Source organism: Hyaena hyaena, unplaced genomic scaffold (genome assembly GCF_003009895.1).
Source record: "Hyaena hyaena isolate Hyena2069 unplaced genomic scaffold, ASM300989v1 scaffold_61, whole genome shotgun sequence".
NCBI classification, from domain to species: domain Eukaryota; kingdom Metazoa; phylum Chordata; class Mammalia; order Carnivora; family Hyaenidae; genus Hyaena; species Hyaena hyaena.
The window spans coordinates 1,215,576-1,239,844 of NW_024080693.1; the positions used below are offsets into that span (position 1 = coordinate 1,215,576).

At 60.8% G+C, this 24,269-nt stretch overlaps 2 protein-coding genes across 3 annotated transcripts in view; one reads left to right on the forward strand and one right to left on the reverse strand.

Annotated features, from left to right (window-relative positions):
• On the forward strand, window positions 1-16,225 carry SLC7A10 (solute carrier family 7 member 10). Of its 2 annotated transcripts, none has more exons than XM_039231966.1 (11): window positions 1-160; window positions 10,190-10,394; window positions 12,394-12,545; window positions 12,680-12,805; window positions 12,876-13,029; window positions 13,771-13,894; window positions 13,975-14,078; window positions 14,424-14,520; window positions 14,710-14,859; window positions 15,517-15,694; window positions 15,926-16,110. In XM_039231966.1, exons 1-11 carry the CDS (start codon window positions 10-12, stop codon window positions 16,054-16,056), a joined length of 1,572 nt encoding a protein of 523 aa, XP_039087897.1. In that variant the 5' UTR covers window positions 1-9; the 3' UTR covers window positions 16,057-16,110. The 2 variants fall into 2 exon arrangements, with proteins under 2 accessions (XP_039087897.1, XP_039087896.1); XM_039231965.1 differs by having other exon boundaries at window positions 4-160; window positions 14,670-14,859; window positions 15,926-16,225.
• Window positions 16,152-24,269, reverse strand: part of LRP3 (LDL receptor related protein 3) — a 12,659-nt gene continuing 4,541 nt past the window's right edge. The window contains exons 3-7 of the mRNA XM_039231964.1: window positions 21,526-21,664; window positions 20,066-20,280; window positions 18,560-19,676; window positions 18,183-18,315; window positions 16,152-17,955 (exon numbers count right to left, since the gene is read on the reverse strand). Of these exons, the coding sequence (XP_039087895.1) occupies window positions 17,371-17,955; window positions 18,183-18,315; window positions 18,560-19,676; window positions 20,066-20,280; window positions 21,526-21,664 (2,189 nt within the window). The 3' untranslated portion in view covers window positions 16,152-17,370. The remainder of the gene's footprint in view (window positions 17,956-18,182; window positions 18,316-18,559; window positions 19,677-20,065; window positions 20,281-21,525; window positions 21,665-24,269) is intronic.

Genomic DNA, 24,269 nt, shown 5'->3' on the forward strand with positions numbered 1-24,269 from the left:
GACAGCGACATGGCCGGCCACACGCAGCAGCCGAGCGGGCGCGGGAATCCCGGCCCGGCACCCTCGCCCTCCCCCGGCCCGGGCCCGGGCCCCGGCGCCTCGGAGCGGGTGGCGCTCAAGAAGGAGATCGGGCTGGTGAGCGCCTGCACCATCATCATCGGTGAGCGGGGCCCGGGCGGGCGGGCGCCTGGGGTGGCAGCGCCAAAGGCTTGGGGCGCACTGCTGCCCGAATCAAGGAGCACTCGGGCTCGGGGCGCCCCTACGATCTGCGACTGTGGGACGCGTCGGCGGATGCCCAGCGCGCCTGTGGCGTCTCCCCTCACACAGTGGCAGTGAGCCTTCTTGTTCCCACCTCCCCTGGCGCCCAAAAGGTTTGCACTTGAGGGACGTGCAGGTGCCATCCACCCCTGGAATCCCCCTCCTGCCTTCAGTTTGCTGTGAGTTTCAGCAAGGCAGATTGCCCTCTGTTTTCTCGTCTATGAAATGGAGGTGCCTGTAATCCGGCCTTGAGAGCAGGAGCCTTGTAAGCCTGGGGCCTGTATAGGTTGACCCAAGTTAAGGCCCAAAGTTCCGGACTGTGGCTCAAACCGAGCTCCTCCTGTGTGTAGGCCCCAGGTGCCATACAGTGTGGGCGATTTATTCAAAAGCAGGAGACCCTGTGGCTAGACTGGACAGGCAGAGCCAGCCTAGAGGGGACATGGGTTCAGAGTATATAATTATTGCAGAGTTTGGTGGCAGGGGGAGAGTCAGTGACTGGGAAGGCCAGCGATGGGGTGGGCACACCAAGCCTGCAGAAGAGCCACCTGCTTCCTGGGCAGGGATCCCAACAGACACCCACATCCTCTGGGCTCATCTTTCCCAAGTGAGGATGGGTCCATGTGTCTTGCCCCCATAAGGGGACTTCTGGATCGGCCCAGGGCTCAGGGGCCAAGGCCCAAATCAGGAACACTGACTCTTCCGGAACTAGGTAACCCAGACCTGTACCCAAGTCCACCCCGAGTGCCTCAGAGACCCTTTTGGGAGTGGTCTGTTCCATCCCATGTGTCCCAAGAGACACGGACTGGGGGATGAATGACAGGGGTCTTGACTGCTCTCATTCTACTGTGTGCCAGGGAGGGTCTCCTTGCGTACCCCCTGCTCACCACCCATCCTCAGACCCCTGCAGATGACGAAAGCTGGAGGCTCAGGAGGACAGACTGGCGTCTTCACCTCCTCCTCCTCCGCTCCCCTCACACTGGGAGCTCCTGAGCTGGGGCTGGGGTCTCGCTCGTGGCCATCCCCACACTCACACGGAAAGTTGCCCGGAACACAGCCCCCCTGTCCAGGTAGCTCCCCCATCTCAACCACTTGCCCCTGGAATGGAATCTTCCAGGAGCCAGCTCTATGACCTTCTTGCCTAGGACGTCCCTGCTGACTCTGCTGCTGGGAGGAAGCATTGGTTCCAAGGATTTGACCAGGATACTGGTTAGAGGCTCGCCTGGCCCACACATGACGGAGCCAAGAGGCTGGCGCTGTCTGGAGCCAGCTACGGTGCCAGGAAGGTGCAGGCAGAGACGCAGCCCTTCCTGGGCTTCCTCAGCTAAGTAGGCCTCCCTGAGCTGTATTCCTCCTCCGTCTCCTCCCGCACCCCATCTACCTCAGGGCAGGTGGAGGCCGCTGGCGCCTCTCTCCTCGACAGAGGACCCTCGTGATGGCAGTGGGAGCGGAGCAGGCTAGCTCCACCATCACGTGCCTTCTGCGGGACACACCCTGTAAGAGTAGCCCCGTGCATGCCAGCTCTGCCCCGTGGTGCCCCCCAGCTTCTCAGCCCATTCCTGCTCTTCCAGGTCCACTGCACCCTTGGTCTCCAGACCTTGAAGACTGAGCTGGGGTAAGAGGCGACTTGGCCGAGGGTGGCCGACTCAGGAAGAGAACCCAGAAGGCCTGACCCCAGCCCGGGACGCTCAGTGGTGGTCCCACCACCCTGCTTGGAGGGCCGTGAAGGGTTCCAGAAGTCAGGAGATGGACAAGGAGACAATGGATGTGAACTGGAAGGGGACAGATGAGGGAGAAGGGCCCTGTGGGCCAAGTCAGGGTGTGCACTGCCCTTCCCACCCGATGCCCCTGCCCCCCACCCCGGGCACTGTTTTGTGGAGCCTACCTCACACATCCGATCCCACCTTCCTGCCCTGGGGAACCTGGCCAAAGTAAAAAAATGTCTCCAAAGTGTCCTATTTTAGCTTTAAAAGTCTCGAGGCCTTTATATGCTACTCCACAGTCTTTCTGTTGGTTACCAGCTCCTGCGCTCATTATCTCAGAAACTTCAAATAGCCACTTCCAGAAGACCCTAGAATTCTCTTTCCTTGTACCCTCTGCCCTGTCCTAGGCTGAGGAGTCGGGGCTTTGGAGAACGGAATGATATGGAATGGCTCTGGGCTGGAGTCAGACTCCACCTGATGTGTGTCTAGGGCAGCACCTCCTGGCCCCAGCAAGCACACCTGGAGGGGAGCAGGCCAGGCAGGGGGAAAGCGAGCCAGTGGAGCAGGAGCTACATAAGACACCACTGCGCCTAATACCTCTTCTGAAAAACACTCCTTATTACATCACGAAATCATGTTCTCCCTTTATCTCATTTGATTCTCATGCCCACCTTGCAAGATGAGATTGTTTATACCCATTCCACAGATGTAGAAACTGAGGTTGGAAGTTAAATGACACTTCTGCAAGCTGTAGACTTGGGATTTGGAACTAGATTTGGACTCAATCTTCTAATCCAGTGCCCTTCTTCATACTGTTCTGGTGCTGGGCAAAACTGGAGCCGGATTCAGAGCCCTCGATGGGAGAAGGTTGGGATTTACCGAGGATTTACTGAGCACCCCCACTTTATGATGGATGGATAAACAAATGGACAAAGGAATCTCCCTGGACTCCCCACTCCCACCCAAAGCTTTTGTCCTGACTTGGGAACCATGGCCAGCTGCCTCTCCCAATCCACACCCAAGGAATGGGCGTGCCCAGGTCCAGCAGAGTGGGTATCACCCTGGGTCTGCTGACCAGGCTTTCTTGTCCTCCACTCTCTCCCTGACATTCGGGTAACCAGCCCGTGCTGGTGTTTATGTGTCAGGCTCACGTGTGTTCAGGGACTCAGAGGCCTGCTTCATGAACCCCACCTCCTGCTCATCCATCCATGGCCAGAGCTGGTTGCACTCAGAGCTGGTGGTGGCTGAGATGCTCAGAGGATGGCTTGCTGCAAAAACCCAGCACCTCCTAATAGGGACCCTGAGGAGACATAAAGCCACCCAAGAGCTTGCCTGTGTCTCACAGCTCTGATTACAGACGAGGAAACAGACTGAGGCTGCACCCAGCCCGGATCAGATGCCCTTGGTATGCTTGGGACACCACTGGGGGCTGAGGCAGCTCTAGCTACAAGGTCGGGTGGGGGGTGGCTGCCAGCACTGGACACACTAATTCATCTATTCAACAATTAGGTACAGAACAGTGCCAGGCGCTGTTCTAGGTGCTGGAGATACCACAAGGAATAGGCCAGACAAAGGCCCTGTCCTCTTGGAGCTGACCCCAGCATGGGAGTCAAAGAGCCAGTGATAAACAAGCTGAATGTTCAGCCAATGGGATAGTGATATGTTCTAAGGTGACAAAATTAAGATGGGGGTGGGGAGGATTGTAGGAAGGAAATGAATCAAGAGTGGGAAGGGCCCATTTGTGTGGGCCTTCCTGGCTGCAGTGAGAACTTTGCCTTTTTCTTTTTGTGAGATGGGAGAAGGCTTTGAGCAGAAGAGGGATGGGATAGGACAGGATGGGATGGCATGGGGTGGCATGGGGTGAGATGGGATGGCATGGAGTGAGATGGGATGGGATGGGGTGGCATGGGGTGAGATGGGATGGAATAGGGTAGCATGGGGTGAGATGGGACAGGATGGGGTGGCATGGGGTGAGATGGATGGAGTAGGATATGGGATGGGAAAGGATGGAATGGGATGAGATAAATGGGATGGGCTAGATGGGGTAAGATATGGGATGAGATGTCATAGAATATGGGATGGGATTGGATGGATGGTATGGAAGGGGATAGGATGGGATGGAAGGGGATGGCATGGGATGGAAGGGGATGGCATGGGATGGAGTTGGATATAGGGTAGAATGGGATAGGATGTGTGATGGGATTGGATGGGAGGGGATGAGATGGATGGAATAGGATATGGGGTGGGATGAGATGGATGGGATGGAATGGGATGGAATGGAATGGAATGGATGAGATGGGATGGATGAGATAGGATATGGGATGGGATTGGGAGCATGGAATGAGATGAGATGGATGAGATGGATGGGGTAGGATGGATGGGATGAGATGGATGGACTGAGATGGATGGAATAGGATATGTGGTGGGATGGGATGGATGGGATGGGGTGGATGGGATAGGATATGGGATGGGATTGGGAGCATGGAATGAGATGGGATGGATGGGATGGATGGATGGATGGATGGATGGATGGATGGATGGGTAGATGGGATGGATGGGATGGGGTGGATGGGATAGGATATGGGATGGGATTGGGAGCATGGAATGAGATGGGATGGATGGGATGGGATGGATTGGGTGGGATGGATGGGCTGAGATGAATGGGATGGGATGGGATGGGATGGATGGGATGAGGTAGGGCTCACTATGGAGAAGAAGCTGTAGGCATCAGGGGTAGAAGCAGGAAACCTGGTCAGGAGGGTACTTGAGTCACTTGGGTAAGAGACAGTGATGGCTCAGAGCAGGGTGGTGGCAATGAAGTGCTGAGCAGAGGTTCAGTTCTGGATGTGTTTGGAAGATGGAGCCAAAGGATTTGGGATGAACTAGATGTGAAGCGTGGGAGAAAGAGAAGAGTCAAGGGTGACATCAGGTTTGGGCCTGAGCATGTGGGAACCAGGTTTTCAATTTACTGATCTGGAAAGACTATTGGAGAAGTAGGTCTGGAGGGAAAGGGGATGGAAGCCCAGAATCTCATTTTGAACAGGGGAAATTTGAGATGCCTATTTGTAATTAGTTGGATATGCAGGTTTAGTTTAGGGAAGAGGTCCATGCTAGGCATATAAATTTGGGAGTTTCCAACAGAAGCTGGGGGACTACATGAGGTCTCCACGGGAGGGAGTGTGGAAGGAAAGGGGCCAAGGCCCCAGGACTAAGCCACAGGCACTCAAAATCTGGAAGTCAGGAAAAAGAAGGACTAGCAGAGGAGTCCAGAAGGAGCAGCCAGCAAGGGGGGAGGAGGGCCAGGAGGCGGAGGGTGGAGGAAGGGATTAACCTGCCAGATGCCACTGACGAGGCAGGTAAGATGCAGTCTGTGGGTGGATGGCTGGATCCAGCGTTGTGCAGCTCATTGGTGACCTTGACTCAGCCTGGAGATGGGGTACAGGCGAGACTTCTTAGGCAGGGTTGGGCTGAGCTGAGCCAGGCAGAGAGAGCGCTACACTTCTGCTCATCCCTCTCTTGAAAGGAAATTAGGTTAGGCCGGAGGTACACGCCAGCCAATTGGCAATTCCAGACATGTCTTGGAGGCATCCCCACTCACCTCCCTGGAGTTCTGCCAAGAGCCTCAATGGGCACTTCTGTCTCCTCGGAAGGATGCCTGACACATGCTCATTAAGGACACTCATGTGTTCGGAGGCACGGGCTTCACGCAGGGGGACAGCAGGGTCCCCAAAGCAGAGTTCTGGCCAGTGACTCCAGCATGTTGAGATCCCATGGGGATCAGGTCTCCAAAAGCCAGATTGGGTGGCCTGGGGTACCTTCAAGATAGATGACAGTAGTGAGATCCGTAAGCACTTCCTGGGGCCCCTGATGTGTCAAGCAGGGCGGGGCATGCCCGCATCACTGCCTTTTCTCCCCACTTTGAGCTAAGAAGGCTTGGAGAGGTGATATATCTTGTCCACAGCCCCCACCACGAGGGATCTGGGATTCGAACCCACACCTGGGGATTCTCACTAGCGCCTCTGCCTGTGGCCTCAGGGACCTACTGATGGGAATTTGGAACTCTTTCCCAGAGGCCTCATGGGTCATATCCTAATGGGGCGGGGCTGGGACTCGTTGCCCAGAGCAAAGGAAGGAGGTCTGGCCTGTGGCCAGCCCCTGGTAAGGCCCAGGAGCCCCAGAGCTGTTCTCTGTCAGGCCAGCAGGCCAGTGTGACAGGAAGAACCCCCATTGTGGGCCTGCTCGCTAAAAGAGGCGCAGACGGGCAAGGCGTATGTGGGTTCTCTGTGGGCTGGGGCTTCTCATCTCACGGGCCAGGACACAGACCCTGCCCTCTGGGAACACAGGACCCGTGCAGGGTAGCAAATAATCACTTCTTGGCCATCCTCCAGGTACCATGGGAGTAGAGCAGGATCCAGGTTATAGGGGCCAAAGAGAAAGATCAGGGAGGGCTTCCTGCAGCTTCTGGGAAACTAGCGAGCTGAGGAGACACCTGTCACAGTGAGGGACAGGGGCCCCCAGGCACATTGTGTTTCCTCAGGCCTTTGCAAACGTGCCTGAGGGGTCTGCCCTGCCCAGCAATGCCTCAGCCCAAGCCAGGATTGAACCAGCCCTCTGCTGCCTGTTAGCTCAGTGGCCTGACCTGGCAAAAGGGGAAACTGAGGCCCAGAAGGGCAGCACCGGCCTGAGGTCACTCAGCTGACTCCTGAAAGGGTTTCTAGGGATGAGGGGTGGTGCCGGCAGCCCGGCCTGACAGGACTTCCCCGTCCCCCTCCCCAAATCAGACTCTGCGCATCCCCCCCCCCCACGCACACACACCAAGGGCAGTAGGCTCCTTCCACCGACATGACCTCCACCATCCACCCTTGCGACCTCCACGGTCGGCCACTGCCTTCCAAAAATAGGTCAGTGCGCACCGCAGCGGCCAGAGGAACAATGGCCCTTTCTTCATTCCTCCACGGAGCCGAGTAAGCCCCATCAGGCCAAACATCTTAATGTGATAAAAACCACCCAGTGTGGGCTGAGGCAAGAGGGGCGGGAGGAGACCGACGGGCACCCTCCTGGCGGGGGGTTCACATCCTCACCCACCCATGCTGGAGCTCTGGCCCTGCAAGGACCCACTGGGTGGGTGAGAATGTGGAGACCATGGAACCTGCATTTCTCCAGCCCGCTGTTGGCTGACACCTGACCAGGCGCTCGGCAGCCTCTCCCGGCACGGAGGCCCGTGCTCCCCGCCTCGGCCCCTCCACCTCTTCCTACAGGGCGGGCGCCCCCACGGGCTGGGCTTGCCCACTACTGTGGCCAGAGCCCCGCAAAGCTGGTCCTGATGGACCTGAACGAGGGCTGAGAAGGGAGGTCTGAACCCACCGTCACGGGAGGGTTGGGCGGGTATCCCTCCCCTCCCCCTCACACCTCTGGGGTCCCTTCTCCACACCCCCTGTAATCACTTTTATGCTGGGGCCCCACCCCTGCCCCCAGCGTCCTCCTCCCTGCCCTCTGCTGCCCACCCGAGCCCCCGGCCCCGATGGACCCTTGCAGAGGCCCACCCAGCCCATGCAGTGCCCGGAGCAGCCAGTGGACTTCGGTGGGGTTTTCTGCCACCTTCTAGCACAAACCCGGGAGGATGCTAGAGGTTGTCCAGGCCCACAGGGAGAGGCCCACAAAGACCTCAGAGGCACCAGCTGGCACACGTGTTCCTTTGAGCCACGTGGGGAGAAGTCCCGCACTGCAGGCTGAGGCCATGTGTCCAGACAAAATGATCCCCCCGCCCATCCCCCAGGGCCAGCATTTTGGAGCCTTCCGCTTCTGAGCACAGGCTAGTGATGTGTCCCTTTCAGATCCCAGCCTTGGAGGACAAGGTGCCAGGTGTGGCTTCCCCAAGGGCTGTGCCCACCAGGCCCTTCCATGCTGAACTGTATAGAGTGCTGGGGTCCCCATGGGCTAGGTTGCTTGGGTCCCTGGATGCCCCCAGCCTGAATGCACCCAGCTCCTTCCAAGGCCACCCAGCCCCCGCTGGCTTCCAACCTCACTGGCTTTTGGCAAATCACACTCCACCAGGTCCTGAGAACAGAGGCCCTACTGCCAGATAGAGCGAACTCAGAGACCCTTTAGAAAGCTGCCCCAAGCCCCAGCCTCCCCACCCCACCCCCGCCCGGCAGATAAGGGAGGCAGCTCCTCTCCCCCCTGGAAGCTGGCTGAGGGCACAGCTTACCTCTGGGGGGTTGGGGGGAGCATGAATTCCTTCGTCCTTATCTGGATGTATTTAGGGCTCCTGGGATGTGACCAGAAAACCAAGTGGGGCACCGCGGCTGTCCAGACTGGAAATCTGTGTCGGCCGGGGGTGGGGTGGGGGTAGCACCGTGGGCAAGGGATGCATGCAGATTGGCAGCCACAGCTGCGTCCTTGGCCAGACCCGCCTGTGGGCCTGGCAGGTGGAACAGGCAGCCTCTGCCCTGGTGGGTGTGCGCTCTCCCGCAGGACTGGGCAGGTGGGGGTGATCCTGTTGAGGGGCTCAGCCCCAGCTTCTAGCAGCGTTGCTTTTTTATTCTTGTGGCCTGCGCATTCTGGGATTATTTCCCCTTGGGCAGGCCCGTGTGCAAGTCACCAAGGATGTGACCTAATTTATTTGCACAGACGGTGAGACCCAGGTCACCCAGAACATTGCCCTTTTTGCACCCCAGCTGCCAGGGAGCTCACAGCTCAGTGGGTATTCAGAGTCTTGCTCATCCTAAGAACCTGCTCTGCAGACCACAGCTTGGCCCTGTGAGCATTTTGATTGAGGATTCCCAGACACCATGAGTCAACAGAGCGCCCCCGACACCTAGCACACTCTGTAACACTCAGAGTGCGCCCCAAGGGCAGGGCGGGCTTCCATTACCATGGCAGATTCTCCTGGCCTCTGAGCCTCAGAGGCGGGCCACTCCCCTCCTCCAGGAGACCTGCGTAGAGAAAGCTGCCCCACGTCACAAATGAGAAAATCAGTCTCTCATGTCAGGGTGTTGGTGCCGCTTTGGACATCAGGCCATTCACTCCTCCATTAGTTCACTCAACATGTGTATTGAGCACTTACTACGCACTGGGAGATGGAGGTGAGTGCAAGCGGGTACGGCTGCAGACAGAATCACTCCAGATGCTAAGTACATCTGGATACAGCTGTCAATGAGCAGAGGGCTTTCTAGAGTCCTTGCTGAATCCTCACAATAACCTCTGGTACAGACAGATCTTGCGAGGTGACCTGAGCCCCAGCTGGGGTTTTCCACTGTGGTCCTGGCATTAGAGCAGTGACTCCTCTTTGCATCCAGTAGTCCCAAGCGGAGAGGTGGTCTGTATCCAGACCCCAGGCTGGCGGGGTCTCTGCCAGCCTTCCGTTGCCCACCCGATGCCTTCCATGATGGCTGCTGACCAACCCCCAGCCCTGAAAGCACACCAGTTCCTCCCCCTCACTCCCCTGGCCCTTGCCCAGGACCTGACATATTTTAACAGTGCCAGGAAACAAGGTTTTTTCAGAGTCTTTGTCCACAGTCTGGGTCTTAGGTCAGAGAGGAGCCCAGGAAGCAGGCTCCCTTTTAGGGAAAGGGGAGAGAGAAGAGAAAGAAAGAAAGTATGGGACAGGGTCTGGGGAAGGACAGGGCTGTGATATGGGAGGAAGATTCCAAACTGGCACGGTCAGGGAGGGCTTCATGGAGGTGGTGCCACTCCCTGAGTGAGCTACTCCACGAGTTTGGACTTCGGCCAGTGGGAAAGTAGCAGAAGAGTGTCATGGTCAAGGTCTTGCTTTAGGAGGCTAGTTTTGGCTGGCAGGTTGGAAGGAGAGCAGGTGGCAAGAGGCTGACAAGTCAGAGGCTTCGGCCAGGGCTGAGGGGCTGAGACTGGGCCCTGTGGGGATGCACAGGAGGGCTGCCACTCTGCCACCGCTCAGGGCTGAGCCTCGTCGCCTGTGCCTCCCTGCCTGGTGGGAGTAAATGGGGGAGGGGCAGAGGAACTCAGAACAGGACTCATCTCCTGAATTGCATGGACAAGGTAACAAGGCCTTGGAGATAATGAGCCCAGAGTGGGGTTTGCAGGGTCTGAGGCACCCAGTGGTACCCATTTGCCTCCAGGCTCACCTCTCCCCTCTCCTCCTCCTCCTCCTCCTCCAGGGAGCAGCCCAGGCTCCCTTCCTCACTATAACATCTGGAAGCCTGAGAAGGCTGGGCTGCTAAGGGGGCCTGCCTCCCCATCTCTCCCGACCCCAGGGAACATCATCGGCTCGGGCATCTTCATCTCCCCCAAGGGCGTCTTGGAGCACTCGGGCTCTGTAGGTCTGGCCCTCTTCGTCTGGGTCCTGGGTGGAGGCGTCACTGCCCTGGGCTCCCTCTGTTACGCGGAGCTGGGAGTCGCCATCCCCAAGTCTGGCGGGGACTACGCCTATGTCACTGAGATCTTCGGAGGCCTGGCTGGGTGAGTGTGGGGCACCGCTGGGGTCGGTGGGGGAGGGCATGACAATCCGGAATGGATGGCCAATGGGGCCCTGGACTTTGGTTTTCTCTTTGTCTCCCGTCTCAGGGAGATCATGGGGTAGATGGAGGGAAGGGGCTGGGGGTGTTGGGGAGCCTTCCAAGGCCCAGGGTGGGCAGGACACTCCGGCTGGCCTGGCTGGCCCCTTGACCTCTCTGTGCTTCCTTTTAAATATTTCCTTAAGCCTACTCTGCACCTGGGTGAAGTTAGCACCACCAAGGCAAGGACAGCCTGGATTTTAGTAAACCCATATGTATGCGGGGGGGCATGGTATTTCTATCAATGCCCTGCAAGAGCCCCCTCCCCCTTTGAATAGCTCCCCAGCCTTCCTTTATGCACCAGTAAGCATTAGCTGAGCACCTACTGTGTACTGAGGACCAGGGAGAAAAAGATCCGTCCCTGTCCTCAAGGTGTTCACAGTGCAGAGGGATAGAGCCCTTCTGCACTTGACGAAGACCTAGAAGATCCTTGCTTTGAGGGTGTGTGTGGGTGGCCCAGCAGCTAAGGGAACGGATGCCCCCACCTCGGGAATGTTTCCAGGAAAAACCACGTTTGCACGAAGGCTTGGAGGGTGTGCTCGACCCATCTGGTGTGACTAGAGGCAGGTCAGATCCGTGGTAAGCGTGAGGGCCTGGAGGCGCTGGGGCAGCCTGGGGGCAGGGGTGGGGTCAGAGCTATGCAGTGGTCCAGCTGAGCCTTGCCGAGGGCCTGAATTAAGGTATAGGAAGAGCCCAGAACCATGCAGGAGCCTAAATCCCGAGGACGTGGTAGCCAGCGTGGCACGAGGAAGAGGTGGGTACAGCAGAGGCGACCCCTGCTTTCCCACTGGGTGGGAGCCATTGATGGCAGTTCTAGGGAGGGGGAGGTTTGGGGGAGGCTGCCATGCTGGTGGCGTCTGCGGCATACCTGGGGAGGTGATGTAGTTGGGTCTTGGGGGACGGGTGCCTGGATCCCAGAGGAAAAGTGTAGACTAAAGTATGCAAAATTTGGTCCCGAGGGACATGGTGCAGGGCCTTTGACAGGTAGCCATGGATGGGGGCCTGGCAGGGCATTCACACGCCTGTGGGTGTGCCCATGATGCTCTGCTCTGGGGAGAGGATTCTCGGGGACGCCTGGGACCTGAGAAAGCAGAAGAACCGCGCTCTGCGGCTAGAGACAGTACTCAAGAAGGTGGGAGGGAGAGGAGCACTCAAGACCTTCCCCCGGGGGCACCTGGCTTCTAGGGCTGCAGAGGTGAGCAGGCACAGAGTAAAGGTGAGGACCGAGACGAATCTGCAGAGCGTGTGGTCCAGAGGTCAGTGGTGTCCCTGGATGAGGCAGTCCCCGCCCTCAAGGTTAGGTGCATCCCCAGAGACAGGCCCTCTCCGGAGTGCAGGCAGGACCCCCGGGAACAGCTTGGGCCTCACAGCCTGAGCAGAGTCCCTGCTCCTGTGTGGGCACCCTGCGGTGCTGAGACCCAGGCAGAAGGGACATAAATCGCTCCCTTCCCCTGGCTGCGGCTCCTCGCAAGGTCCTGTCCCTCAGGGGTCACAGCTCAGAGCCAGCCACCTGCAGCCATAGGCTCTGCTGAGAGCTCCAGCTGGAGCCGCAACTGAAGGTTCCAGAACAGCTCTGGCTCAGGAAACAGCCTGTGACCAGAGGCTGCGTGGCCTTTGGAAAGGTGGTTGGTTCCCAAGTCCTTTTGGACATGTGCCCGAGGGCAGCCCATAGCCGTGTAACTGTGCTCAACGGTGTCTCTGTTGACGCGGTCCATTACCAGAGTGGAGACCCCGACGGGGCCAGCCCTGCCTTCCTGGACCGAAGCCGGCACTGAGTGCCCATGCCAGCCTCGGGTGCCGCGGCCTGGGGTGCAGCCCTCTCCCACACCTGTGCCGGCTTGGCCACGGGTGGGGAGGGGAGGGGGGCGGGACCCCCGTGCCAGTCGGGCCCTCACACATTCCAGCTTCCTGCTGCTCTGGAGTGCCGTCCTCATCATGTACCCAACCAGCCTGGCTGTCATCTCCATGACCTTCTCTAACTACGTGCTGCAGCCCGTGTTCCCCAACTGCATCCCCCCAGCAGCTGCGTCCCGCACACTCTCCATGGCCTGCCTCAGTGAGCACCCACCTGGGGGCCGCACCCTGCTCCCCGCCCCTGTGTGGGAGGACTGGTGGGGGGGGTCCCCTCCAGCTTCCGCCCTCCTGCATCCTGGGCTGTGGCCCACCCTCCCCCTCTCCTTTCCTCCCCAGTGCTCCTGACGTGGGTGAACAGCTCCAGTGTGCGCTGGGCCACACGCATCCAGGACATCTTCACCGGTGGGAAGCTGCTGGCCCTGTCCCTCATCATTGGCGTGGGCTTCGTCCAGATCTTCCAAGGTAGGGCCTGGGTGGGGCCACGCACTGGGCAGGGGAGACGACACTGACCTTTGACCTCTGGACCCCCCAGGACACTTCGAGGAGCTGACGCCCAGCAATGCCTTTGACTTCTGGATGACACCCTCCGTGGGTCACCTGGCCCTGGCCTTCCTCCAGGGCTCCTTTGCCTTCAGCGGCTGGAACTTCCTCAACTACGTCACTGAGGAGCTGGTTGACCCTCGAAAGTGAGTGGGACACCCAGCTGGGGCCCTGGGAAGGGGAGAGGTGTGGTGGTGGGAGAGGCAGTCTCCCTGCTCAGACCTGCTGCCACCTGTGGCTCAGTCTGGTCACCGGCCTGACCATGCTGCTGCCCCACAGGGATGGCTCTGGAAAGAGCCGGATGCTGTTCCAGCCTGGCCCTGCTCTGCCTGGCCGTGGGCACGTCACGGCCCCTTGCTGGGCCTCAGAAACAATGGGTATCACTGTCCCACTATAAACAGATCCTGCTATTTCCATATGGCCAAAATTTACACATGTGAGCACAACACGGTCCCTACCTATGCAGCCCATGGCTCATCTGATGCTCAGTCAGGGGTCCCAACAGAGAGGAGTTTGCACTGGGGCTGGGGCTGGGGCTGGGGCTAATAAAGAGTCCAGGGAGACCTCAGGTCTACGGACTGGACTCCAGGGGGATTTGGGGATCTTCAAGGCTGTATTCACTTTTCTCCTTATGTGCTGACATTAGACGTGCCCCTCAGGGTTTGATGTGGCCCTTCCCCAATCTGCCCTTCCTCCCGCCAGCTCGCGGTCCAGGTGGGGCTGGGGGGTGGCAGGGAGACAGCAGTGCTGCCCCTTACCCGTCCCAAGGCCCCTAGCAGACCCAGGAGATGGAGACTCAAAGCTGCTCCCTTGCTGGGGTCCCTGAGCCCCATCCTCCAGACTCCAGCCCAGGGGCTGATGCTGACACACTTTGCCACCGCCCCCAGGAACCTACCTCGTGCCATCGTCATCTCCATCCCACTGGTGACCTTTGTGTACACCTTCACCAATGTCGCCTACTTCACCGCCATGTCCCCCCAGGAGCTGCTGGCCTCGAACGCAGTGGCCGTGGTGAGTGGGGTCCCACTGGTGCCTGGCTCCTGCCTGCCCCGCCCTGCCTCACTCGCCACCTCTTTTCTGTGCCCACTCAGACCTTCGGGGAGAAGCTGCTGGGCTACTTTTCTTGGGTCATGCCTGTTTCCGTGGCACTTTCCACTTTTGGAGGGATCAATGGCTACCTGTTCACCTCCTCCAGGTGACTGGACTGGGGGCAGGGCAGTCAAGGTGAGGCAAGGCAGGTACCCTTGATGCGTGCGATCAGCGCTGGGGCCAGAGGAACTCAAATCCTGCCAGGTGGGTCCCACGTGAAGCTGGGACAGTGAAGTCCCCAGTAACAGATGTCTGATCCCAACTCCGAGCTGCAGAAAGCAAAAGGGAGGTGGGCTAGACAGGGGAGAACCGGCCAGTGGGGCTGCTGGAGCCCAGAGCAGGGGTCAGAGGTGACAGCTCAAGAGGGACATCAGTGTGGAGCTGAGGTCTGGGATCTGGTTGGTAGGGGACCCAAAGCTGGGCTCACGGCCCCCACCAATCTCCATCCCAGACTGTGCTTCTCTGGGGCCCGAGAGGGACACCTGCCCAGCCTGCTGGCCATGATCCATGTCAGACACTGCACCCCCATCCCCGCCCTCCTCGTCTGTGTAAGTTGTGGGGCCAAGGCTGGCAGGGAGGGGAGCCGGGGCCACCAGGCAGTGTGGTAATGGCAGGGAATCGCACGGGCCCTGGGGGGCAGCCCACGGAGGGAGAGGGGAGGGCCCGGGCTCACCCACCTCCTGGCCTGAGCCGGCAGGCCCAGGTGGAAGGCCACCCTCAGCCCGGTCCTCTCCCAGTGTGGGGCCACAGCGGTCATCATGCTTGTGGGAGACACATACACGCTCATCAACTACGTGTCCTTCATCAATTACCTCTGCTATGGCGTCACCATCCTGGGCCTGCTCGTGCTGCGCTGGAGGCGGCCGGCACTCCACAGGCCCATCAAGGTGAGGCCTAGGGAAGGACGGGCCATCAGAGCCGCTGCCGCACTCATTTGGGCATGAGGGCCGGGCGGAGATGACAGCAGTAGGGATCCAGCTTCGGCCGCATCCGCGCCCTGCTCAGGGCTTTATGTCCGTTGATGTATTCAGCCTTCATAATGGCCCCCAAGGCTGGTACTCTGAATACTCCCAGTTTATAGACAGGAAAATGAGACTAAGACACAGAATTCTAGGAGCACACACAAAGACACTAGAACCTTCATCAAGCTAAATGCAAATATTCTGCTTGCATATAAATCCTGGAGCTAAAGACGTGCTCGGTGCCTAAAAAATGTGAAACACCAAAAAACAAACAAAATGAGAGAGAGAGTGAAATTGAGAGAGAGAGAGAGAGAGAGAGAGAGACTTTCAGCGAGATGCAAGCGGCCAGCAACACAGAGCCACTGAAACTTTGACAAACGCTCAACCATTTGGCAAGCCGGCCATCCCACGCATTCATTTCTAGCACGTTTGGCTGCTGCCAGAGCAGGGAACCCTCAAGCCTCAGCTCCCAGGAAAGGGCAGGAGCACCTCTGCATCCCCCTCCCACCCCCGCCCTGTCCGGGTGGTGGAGCAGGAGAGTGCAGGGAAGGTCCTGAGCCAGTGCTGCTCGCTCTCCCCCAGGTGAACCTCCTCGTCCCCATCGCGTACTTGGTGTTCTGGGCATTCCTGCTGGTCTTCAGCTTCATCTCGGAGCCCATGGTGTGTGGAGTCGGTGTCATCATCATCCTCACGGGGGTGCCTGTTTTCTTCCTGGGGGTGTTCTGGAGAAGCAAACCAAAGTGTGTGCACAGACTCACAGGTGAGCCAGGCAGCCTCCCCAGGGTGCAGGGGCTGGGAGATGTGACCCTCTCAGGGACTCGCCCTGGAGCAGGACCTCCCAGCTGTTGCGGTGACAACAGGAGGCCCAACCACCACCCAGCGTCTCCCTAAGAGGTGGCCCCAGGGTCCACCCAAAGGGAGCTGCTCCATAAGGACCCCTGCCCCCCAGTGTCCAATCCCAAGGTCTCTCTGTTTGTCTGTTTGTCTTCAGAGTCCATGACACGCTGGGGCCAGGAGCTGTGTTTCGTGGTCTACCCCCAGGGGGCCCCCGAGGAGGAGGAAAATGGCCCGTGCCAGCCCTCCCCGCTGCCCGCCACGGACAAGCCCTTGAAGACGCAATGAGACATTTGCGGAGCCTGAAGCAGCTGTTTCTGTTTACATGTTGTTTATTGAGGAGGTGTTTTTGCAAAATAAGTTTTTTTGTTTTTTGTTTTGTCCTGAAAAAAAAAAAACAAAACAAAACAGGTTCGACTCTTTGAGTCCTGTGCTAAGAGAGCCCTGGAGATGTGGGCGGGGCTCCCCGGCAGTGCTGCCCTGCTCCCCTTCCTGCAAAGGTCTGAATAAAACAGGGTTGGGGGTGGTGTGCTTGTCTTAGGTGAGTCCCTGGTGGGCATGACTCGGTGGGACTTGTGCGGTGCCAGCTGAGGAAGGTGTCCCAGCAGGCTCAGGAGGGGGCCTATGCCTCTGCCACTTGAACCAGGCACTCCCTTTCTCCCTCGTGGGGTCCAGAGCCAGCCCTGACCCAAAGGGACACTGGGGCTGGGAGATACCTGGTGAGCCCCTCCTCGGGACCCACGATGACAGTTCTAGGCTCAACCACTTAGGTGGGTCAAGGCATTTCTGCTGGAACTGCCTCCCCCTATCCCACCCATGAATCTCTGTGGAGTGACTGCCAGGACTTCAGAGCCCATAGCCTCACCCTGATTTACAGGGGCAACAGTGCCTGAGGCAGGATGGGATGGATTTAGCCACTGTCTGTTGGTGCTCGGCCACTGTCCCCTGAGAAAGCACGCAGCAGCGTCTCCCAGGGGCCTCAAGGCCTGCAGGAGACCAGGGGCTTCCTCTGCCCCATGTCCACATCCCCAGCCCTGCCCTCACGCCCAGGAGATTAACCCCTCAGCCAGAGGCCAAAGGGCATCTGCCTGGCCAGGCCTGTGCTGACGCCGCAGGCAGGAGTCTGGGACCAGCACCCTCTGAGGCTGCCCCTCCAGAGCTGGCTGGGAGGACAGGAGGAGGACTAGACGCCCACAGAGGGCCCGCCACGGACTAGGTCCGATGCACTCATAACCCTGCTCAGTGCGGCACAGCTCTGGCACCCTAGAGGGTGAACGAAGCGAGAAGCCACAGAAAACACTCCAGAGGGCCCTGCCCTAGCTCTCCTGCTTCTCTGGAGTGGATTCCCAGAACGGAGGAGGAGGGAGCGTGAGACCCCAGGGTGCCTGCAGAGGGGCTCCTCACTCCACCCGCCTCCTCACTTCAACCCCCACAGCCCTGGCCCATCATGCCCAGCAGGGCTGGGGGTGCCGGTGCAGCAGGCTGGCTGGGCCTCTGGGTGGCTTCTCTGGAAGAAAGAAGGACGCAGAGGCAGGGTAGAAACGACTGTGTATTCCCTGGTTACAAAGCGGGGCTGTGGCAGTCACCAGCACGTCCAGCAGGTCAGCAGACCAGCAGGGCCTCATCGTCACTGGCCTCCAACGTTGGGGAGGAAGGCGGTGGGGGGCTCCTGCAGACACCCAGTGGCTCTGGTGGGTGGGGGCCCAGGGTGCTGCTGGCAGTGGGAGCCAGGGGCTGAGGGTCCTGGGCCAAGCAGGGCTCCGGAGGTGCGTCCGCAGGGGCCAGGCTGTCCACTAAAGAGTCCCTGCAGGCCTTTCTGTCCTTGTCCACCAGCCTGCACTCTAGGTCCCGCAGGCCAGAGGGGGTTGGCGCAGCAGAGCCCGCCTCTGGCGCGTGGCCTGGGCCACTGGGGGGCCCATCCCCAGCCACCACGGGGCTGCCTGTGTCCGTGAGGGCTGCTGGGGGGTCTGGGGTGGTCCCTGGTGCAGGCTGGAGGAGCCCGTCGCCCAGCACGGTCTGTGAGGTGCGCGCAGCGGTCAGCAGTGGGATCTGTCCCCGCGGTGCCCGCGGCCGGTGAAAGAGCCGGTTCCAGATGCGGCCGAGGCGGCGGCGGGAGGGCCCTCGGCGGGAGGCGTGCCTGCGCATCTGTCTCCGCATGGCTGTGCGAAGGCTCTGTAGCACCGAGGCCTGGAGGGTGGGGCGGTGGCTGAGAGGGCCGACTCGTTCTCCCCAACGTGGCCGCGGTGGCCCCCCACATCACCCCGCCCCGGCCTCACCTTCCGCCTCCCTCTACCCCTGGGCCATGCACTGTCCGACCTGGCCCCTCGGTCTCCGCGCCTGGGCATCTCAGGTCCAAGCGGGAGACCGGTCCGGGGCCGGAGAGGGGGAGAGGGGTCTCACCCTCTGGCGCTCACCTGGGATGCACTGTAGACGGGAAAGTCCTCCACCGGCGGAATGAGGCCCTGCGCGATGAGCTGCCCATAGGACGGGGGTGCCTCCCGCCGCACAAACTCGGCCTCCAGGCGCGTCATCTGGGTCTCGAAGGCCCTGAAAGTCGCAGGCAGGAAGGCGGCATGTCGGGGCTGTCCAGGACCGCACCCTCTCCCCCCCCCCACCCCCGCCACACACACAGGGGCCCCTCCGCCCTCCGCCCTCCCCTCCCACGAGGCACGGGAGTCCACCAGCATCGCACAGCGGCCTGAGCCCAGGGCCCCGCCCACCGCGGCGGGGCAGCGAGCCCCGCCCCGCCCCGCCCCGCCCCGCCCCACAGCGGCGGCGCGGCCCCGCCCACCTGTACTCCTGCGTCCGCAGCGAGTAGAGCTTGAAGGCGCAGCCCAGGGCGATGACCAGCAGCAGGCCGCACACCAGGCTGCCGATGAGCGCGGCGGTGATGACCTTCCGCGGCACAGCCGCCAGGCAGCCGTGCTCATCGCTGCCGTCCTGGCAGTCCTCCTGGCCGTCACAGCGCCACGTCTCGAAGATGCACAGGTTCGTGCCGCAGTGGAAGGTGCCGGGCTGGCAGGAGAAGCAGTTCTTCTCGTCCGCGCCGTCGGGGCAGCTCTTCTGGTTGTTGCAGCGGTCGGCGGGCGCGTAGCACAGGCCGCTGCCGCCCTCGCAGGGGTACTGGTCAGGCGGGCAGGCGGGGCAGCCCTGCTCGTCGCGGCCGCTGGCACAGTGCCACCAGCCGTCGCAGCGCTGCGGCTCCGAGAAGCAGCCCTGCTCGCCCGCGTCCCCCGCGGTCCCCTCGCTGCTGCTCCCGCACGGCTGCTCCCACGGGAGGCAGTAGCCCTTCACCTGATAGGTGGCGTTGAAGCCGTGGCCGGCGCTGCGCGCGCGGGCGTGGTAGGCCACGGTGAGGCGGCCCTGGGCGGCCTCCAGGCTCACGGGCCGGTGGTTGCTGCGGTAGGACAGCGTCTGCAGCAGGCGGTCCCCGCGCTCGCCCAGGCCCTCGTACACCTGCACGTAGTCGTCGTAGCCCAGCCGCAGCTCCAGCTGCAGCAGCACGCGCCGCGGGTCCTGCGTGTCCACCAGCCACGTGCAGTGAAGGTCCGAGGGCCCACGGGCTGCGCCAAACAGGTCCGGGGAGGCGAAGGAGCCGTAGAAGCTGCCCAGCCGCCGGCCACACGCCAGGTCGGGGCAGCCGGCCTCGTCGGAGCCGTCCCCGCAGTCCTGCGTGCCATCGCAGCGCCGCTCAGCCGGCAGGCAGCGCGTGGAGCGCGCCCCGCTGCAGGGGAAGGTGCCCCCGGGGCACAGGCTGCCCGGTGGCTCGGACGCAGGCGCCGAGCAGTTGCCCTCATCGGAGCCGTCACCACACTCGTCCACAGTGTTGCACTGCCACGGCCCCGGCAGGCACTTGCCGTTGTCACAGCGGAACTCGTCTGCCTGGCAGGACGCCTGGCCCAGCTTCCCTGTGCGGTGAAGAGCAAAGGGGGGCGGGGGGGGGCAGTCAGAGGAAAGCAGAGCCTCCCTGTAATGGGGCCACTGGGTCCAGGAGCAGGTAGGGCTGTTCCCTGTCCCAGGGGGGGCGTCTGCAGGGCAGAGACCCCTCAGATGCCAGGGTGGGCTCATCCCTGACTTGAGCAAAGGGTGAGGGGTGAGCCACTCACTCTAGCCAAGCCTGTGAAGTGGGGTCAGGGAACTTGAGGGGCTCGAGGCAGCAACCTGACCGGTCCCAGTGCCCTGACTGCCCGGGCTGCTGGGGGAGACCCTGCAGGGAGTGGGCCAGGAGGGGGTGCCGCCCGGGCCCCGGGAGCCGGCGTGCCCTGTGGGGCCCTGCCCCACCCTGCCGCCACATCACCTCGGATGTACGAGAGACGGAAGCCCTGGGCCTGGCCGGAGCTGGAAGCGTCAGAGTGGAAGAAGATCCAGACGTGGTCCCGGGCGGACATGAAGGCAGGCGGGATGGCAGAGCCGCAGAGCCGGAAGGCCTCCTGGCGGGGCGGGGCTGCTGGGCCCAGCATGAGCCAGTCCAGGGAGCATTGGTGGGACTCCTCCACGTCAAAGTTGCGGAAGCTGCCGGGGCAGAGAGGAAAGAGGACCATGGGTGTGGTCGGGCAGGCAGGGGGACCGCAGACCTGAGCTCCCGGCAAGGGTAGCCCAGCCCCACCGCCCTCCGCTCCTCCACGCTGGGCCTGCTAGTGGGACCCCGACCACCATCCAGGGGCCTGAGGGGGGCTCCATGAAGAATGGGAACAACTGTGGGCAGCGCTCTTTCTTTCTGCCCTCTGTCAGCACACACAGTGCCCACCCCGAAGCCAAAGTGGAGGGGGAGTCAGTTCCTTCCCCTGACACTGTCCCTTCAAGAGCAAGACCCAAGAGTCCAGATCCCTCGCACACTGGGTCTGCTGGGACAGACCCAGCACAAACTCACAGGCTTGTACAGTGGGGGGGGGGGGGCGGCATGCAGGCACACGGGGCTGGCCTCCCGGCCCAGGCTGTAGGGCAAGCAGGCCATAGGGCCAGGGGGTGCCCTAAAAGTGGCCAGTAAAGGTGAAGTCTTTGAAGAGAGAGTGCCTGGGAGCCACGGCCCCGCGGCCACAGAGAAACAGGGAGGGCCACCAGAACAGACCCCGATCGTGCCTCTCAAGTCCCTGTGCTTTGGAGGTAGGGAGTACCCAGGCCTTCTGGGCTTTGGCATGTAGGAGAGACCCCAGCCAGACCCCATGGCCACCCCTCTGCTTGGCCTCAGGCTCGCTGTCTGGCCACCTCATCCCAGTACCCTCTGCACATCCCTGCAGCTAGAGTGCCCGGGCACCTGCCTGGCCCCCTCTCCTGCTGGGACTGCCTCAAGCCAGGGGATACCCTGCTCTAGCTCCATGCCAGCCTGGCCACCTGCAGGACACTGCGGCCACCTCAGACAACTGGGCCACACCCACCATCCCCAGGGCCTCTATCCTTGGCCGGGCTGAGGTGATGGACAGCCCCCACCACCCATGAGAGAGTCTCTTGCAGGAGAGGCCCAGTAGGAGAGGCAGCCAGCTGCAGGGGCCCCCACCCCCTGCAGACACCAGGGCACACCCACACATTCACACACAGGAACTTGCACGCCTGTCTGCTCACAGCTGCCCTCTCTACTTGTTCATACATGTGCTCACTCACATGCACACGTTCATATATGCTCACACACATGTCCTCTACAGCGGTTCACACGTGCACTCACGTGCATCCATCACACACCCATACATCCTCTCACATACGCACTCACTCAGCATGTGTAAAGCCCACGGAGTTTCCCTCTGATGCCCTGGGTTCCCTTACCTGATGGTGATCATGTCCCCACGGTCACCCTGGATGTACCAGCTGCAGTTGGTGCCTGGCGGGTAGTTGAGGGGCCAGGCTGGGCTGTAGATGACACCGCGCCGTTCCGTGTGCTGTTCTAGCTTTCCGCTGCAGGCAGCTGTCGGGAGAAGAGGCGGAGAAGTGCTGGCCTCCCCTTTGGGTGGGACATGAAGTGGGGGGTGCACTTGAGCCCTCCCTCGCCCTCCCCCGCCATGGCTTGAGCACAGGCCTGCCCCAGGGTGGGATCAAAGCCAGACAAGAGTGGCCATGGCCAGGGCAAGGCCAACCTCAAGACCTCATGGAATTCTGTACGGGGGGCCAAGGACCACAAGGCCTCGGGGCAGCCTCAGCCCCCAGCCCTGCCCTGTGAACAGAGCGTAGGTTTCAGTCCCCATTCCCGGCAGGGCTGGGAATGAACCCACCAACACACCCCTTGGCACCTCCAGGGTGCAGCTTCACGGACAGTCATGCTGTGGTTCCCTGCCTGCCCTCCCTGGGAGAAGTACAGGCCTCAGCCCTGGGAAGGGCGGGGCTTTGTTCACCCAGCACGTATTTACTGAGGACCTACTACGTGGCAGGCATATGTACTAAGGGTGCTGAGTAGGACAGTTCAAAGCCCTGCTCCATGGAACTGCAGAGAGAGGAGACAGGCTGATTGATCTCTGGGTGGAGTAAAGATCATAAAGCAGGCCTGCAGGGAGGCCAATGACCAGACGTGGCTGGAAACACAGGCTGGGTCTGATCACACCTTGTGTGGCACTGGGGTTTCACCCTGAGCATAAGTGGGGAGGCGCTGGAGGTAGATGTCATAACCAGACACGGAGACAGGCTCAGAGAGGGTGAGTGGCCTTCCCATGGCCACACAGCAATAGGTGGCAAAGTCGGAATCGGCCCTGGTCCCCTGGTGGGATCAGCCTCTCACTGCCAGCCTTGAACCCATGCAGCAGGGACAAGCGCGGGTTATCATTCCAGCCAGTATGATCGAGCAGTGCCACCACGCCCAGCCCTGCGGGCCTCACTTTACCCACTTTCATTACCACCTCGCCCGAAGACTGCAGAGCCAACCCTGGTATGCCCTGCCCTTCCCGGGACCAGGCAAGGCCCCTGCCCTTGACCGCACCCACCCCTCCCAACCCCTGCAGCCCTTCACCACGCCACCTTGTCTGATCCTCACAAAAACCTGTGGCAAAGGCAGGGCCCGTTATACAGATAAAGAAACTGAGGCCAGCGACACTACCTCCTCACTCTCCTGCTGCCTGGCACCTTCCACTGTCACCCTAGAAGCCAGAGTCTCTCTGCTGGCTCTTAACAAAACTCTTTGGGTCCCCAGACTGCACGGCTGCAGAAAGGAGAGTGGAAGCCCTCCAGCCGCCTCCCGTGCTCACAGTATGGTGACCGCGGAGGTCCAGGTGATCCAGTACTGTGACTAACAGGAAAGCAGAAGCCTCCACCGACAGCTCACAAAAGCATCAAAGGACTAGAAGAGAAACACCCACACTTGACCCTAAAACACGGCTGGCCACCCTCAGGCTGCCGTCAGAGCCCCCACAGTCCCTGGCCAGCAAGGCACCAGCCAGGCCCCTCTGCTTAGTGCTCACCTGTGGCCCGGGAGGCCAGCCTTCCTGACCCTCAGGTTTCTTACCGAGTAAGCAGGAGCAGTAAGAAGACTAAAAGCGGAAGGGCAAGGGCCCCTTCCCTCTGACAGATGAGGCCCCCCAGAGACCCTGGGTGCTGACCAGGAGGCCTGGGAGGTGTGAGGTGATGAAACCACAGGAAGCTTCTCCTCCTGGATGGTGTTGGGCAAGAGGTTCACAGGCAGGGAGAGCCTAGTATGGCTGGGGTGCCCCCCCCTTCCCCAGCAAATCACTAAAGCACAGGATTAACCAGAAGCCACGAGACTCGTCAGCCAGGATGGGAACCACCCTTTGTTGCCTTGACCCTCAGCCCCTAGGACAGGGCCTGGTCCGTACCTACCCTGGCCAGGAGCCCTTCCTTAGGGACAAAACACAGCTGTGGAAAGCCAGGCCCATGCATCTTCCACAGGCATCAACTGCCGCAGCCAGAATGGTCTTCCAGACTACATCTGGCCCTGCTTCCCAGAGTCAGGCGGCCTGTCTCTCCAACCACCAGCCAAGTCAGGAGCAGATGACTAGACAGCTGCCAGCCCAGTCCTCCCTCTCAACAAAGCCCCTGACATGTCCCCCAACACAACCTTGCCCCTAAGCACCGCCCCTCCCCCAGGGGTTGCCCCAGAAATTCCCACCTAGGGGGCAGCAAAGGCACTCAGTTTGCTCTTCTCCAAAGCAGGGAAGAGAACATGTCCTCTGCAGCCATCAGCCTGGCCCATGCACAGTGAACGTGGCGCAGGGGAGAGGGCTCCGCGAGCTCTGATCAGGGCCTCCTGACTGGACACTGCTTGGCCGTGAGCCTGGAGGCTGCCGCCAGTTCAGACAACCAGCCCCAGGCCGCTGTGTGACGGCAGCCTCACTCCCACCCCAGCAAGCCACGCCAGGACCCTGGCACAGATGGGGCAAAGGCCTCACGAATCCAGTCCCAGGGCCCACCCTGCCAGGCACTCTTTGCACCCCTGGCCTCACCTTGTCCATCAGTAAAACGGAGCCCGTGGGTGCTGCCTGTCTCAGAGGTGGTTGGGAGATTCTGGGAAAGGGGCGGCCTCTAGGCAGACACTCGTGTGATGGGGTGAGTGGGGGTACGCGCTGTAG

Excerpts from the sequence above, each read along its gene's own strand:
- SLC7A10 (XM_039231965.1), top strand. The coding sequence starts at position 10 with ATGGCCGGCCACACGCAGCAGCCGAGCGGGCGCGGGAATCCCGGCCCG. Across the intron at positions 161-10,189 it reads CGCCTGCACCATCATCATCG|GGAACATCATCGGCTCGGGC; the intron begins GTGAGCGGGGCC and ends TCCCGACCCCAG. Across the intron at positions 12,546-12,679 it reads ACTCTCCATGGCCTGCCTCA|TGCTCCTGACGTGGGTGAAC; the intron begins GTGAGCACCCAC and ends TTTCCTCCCCAG.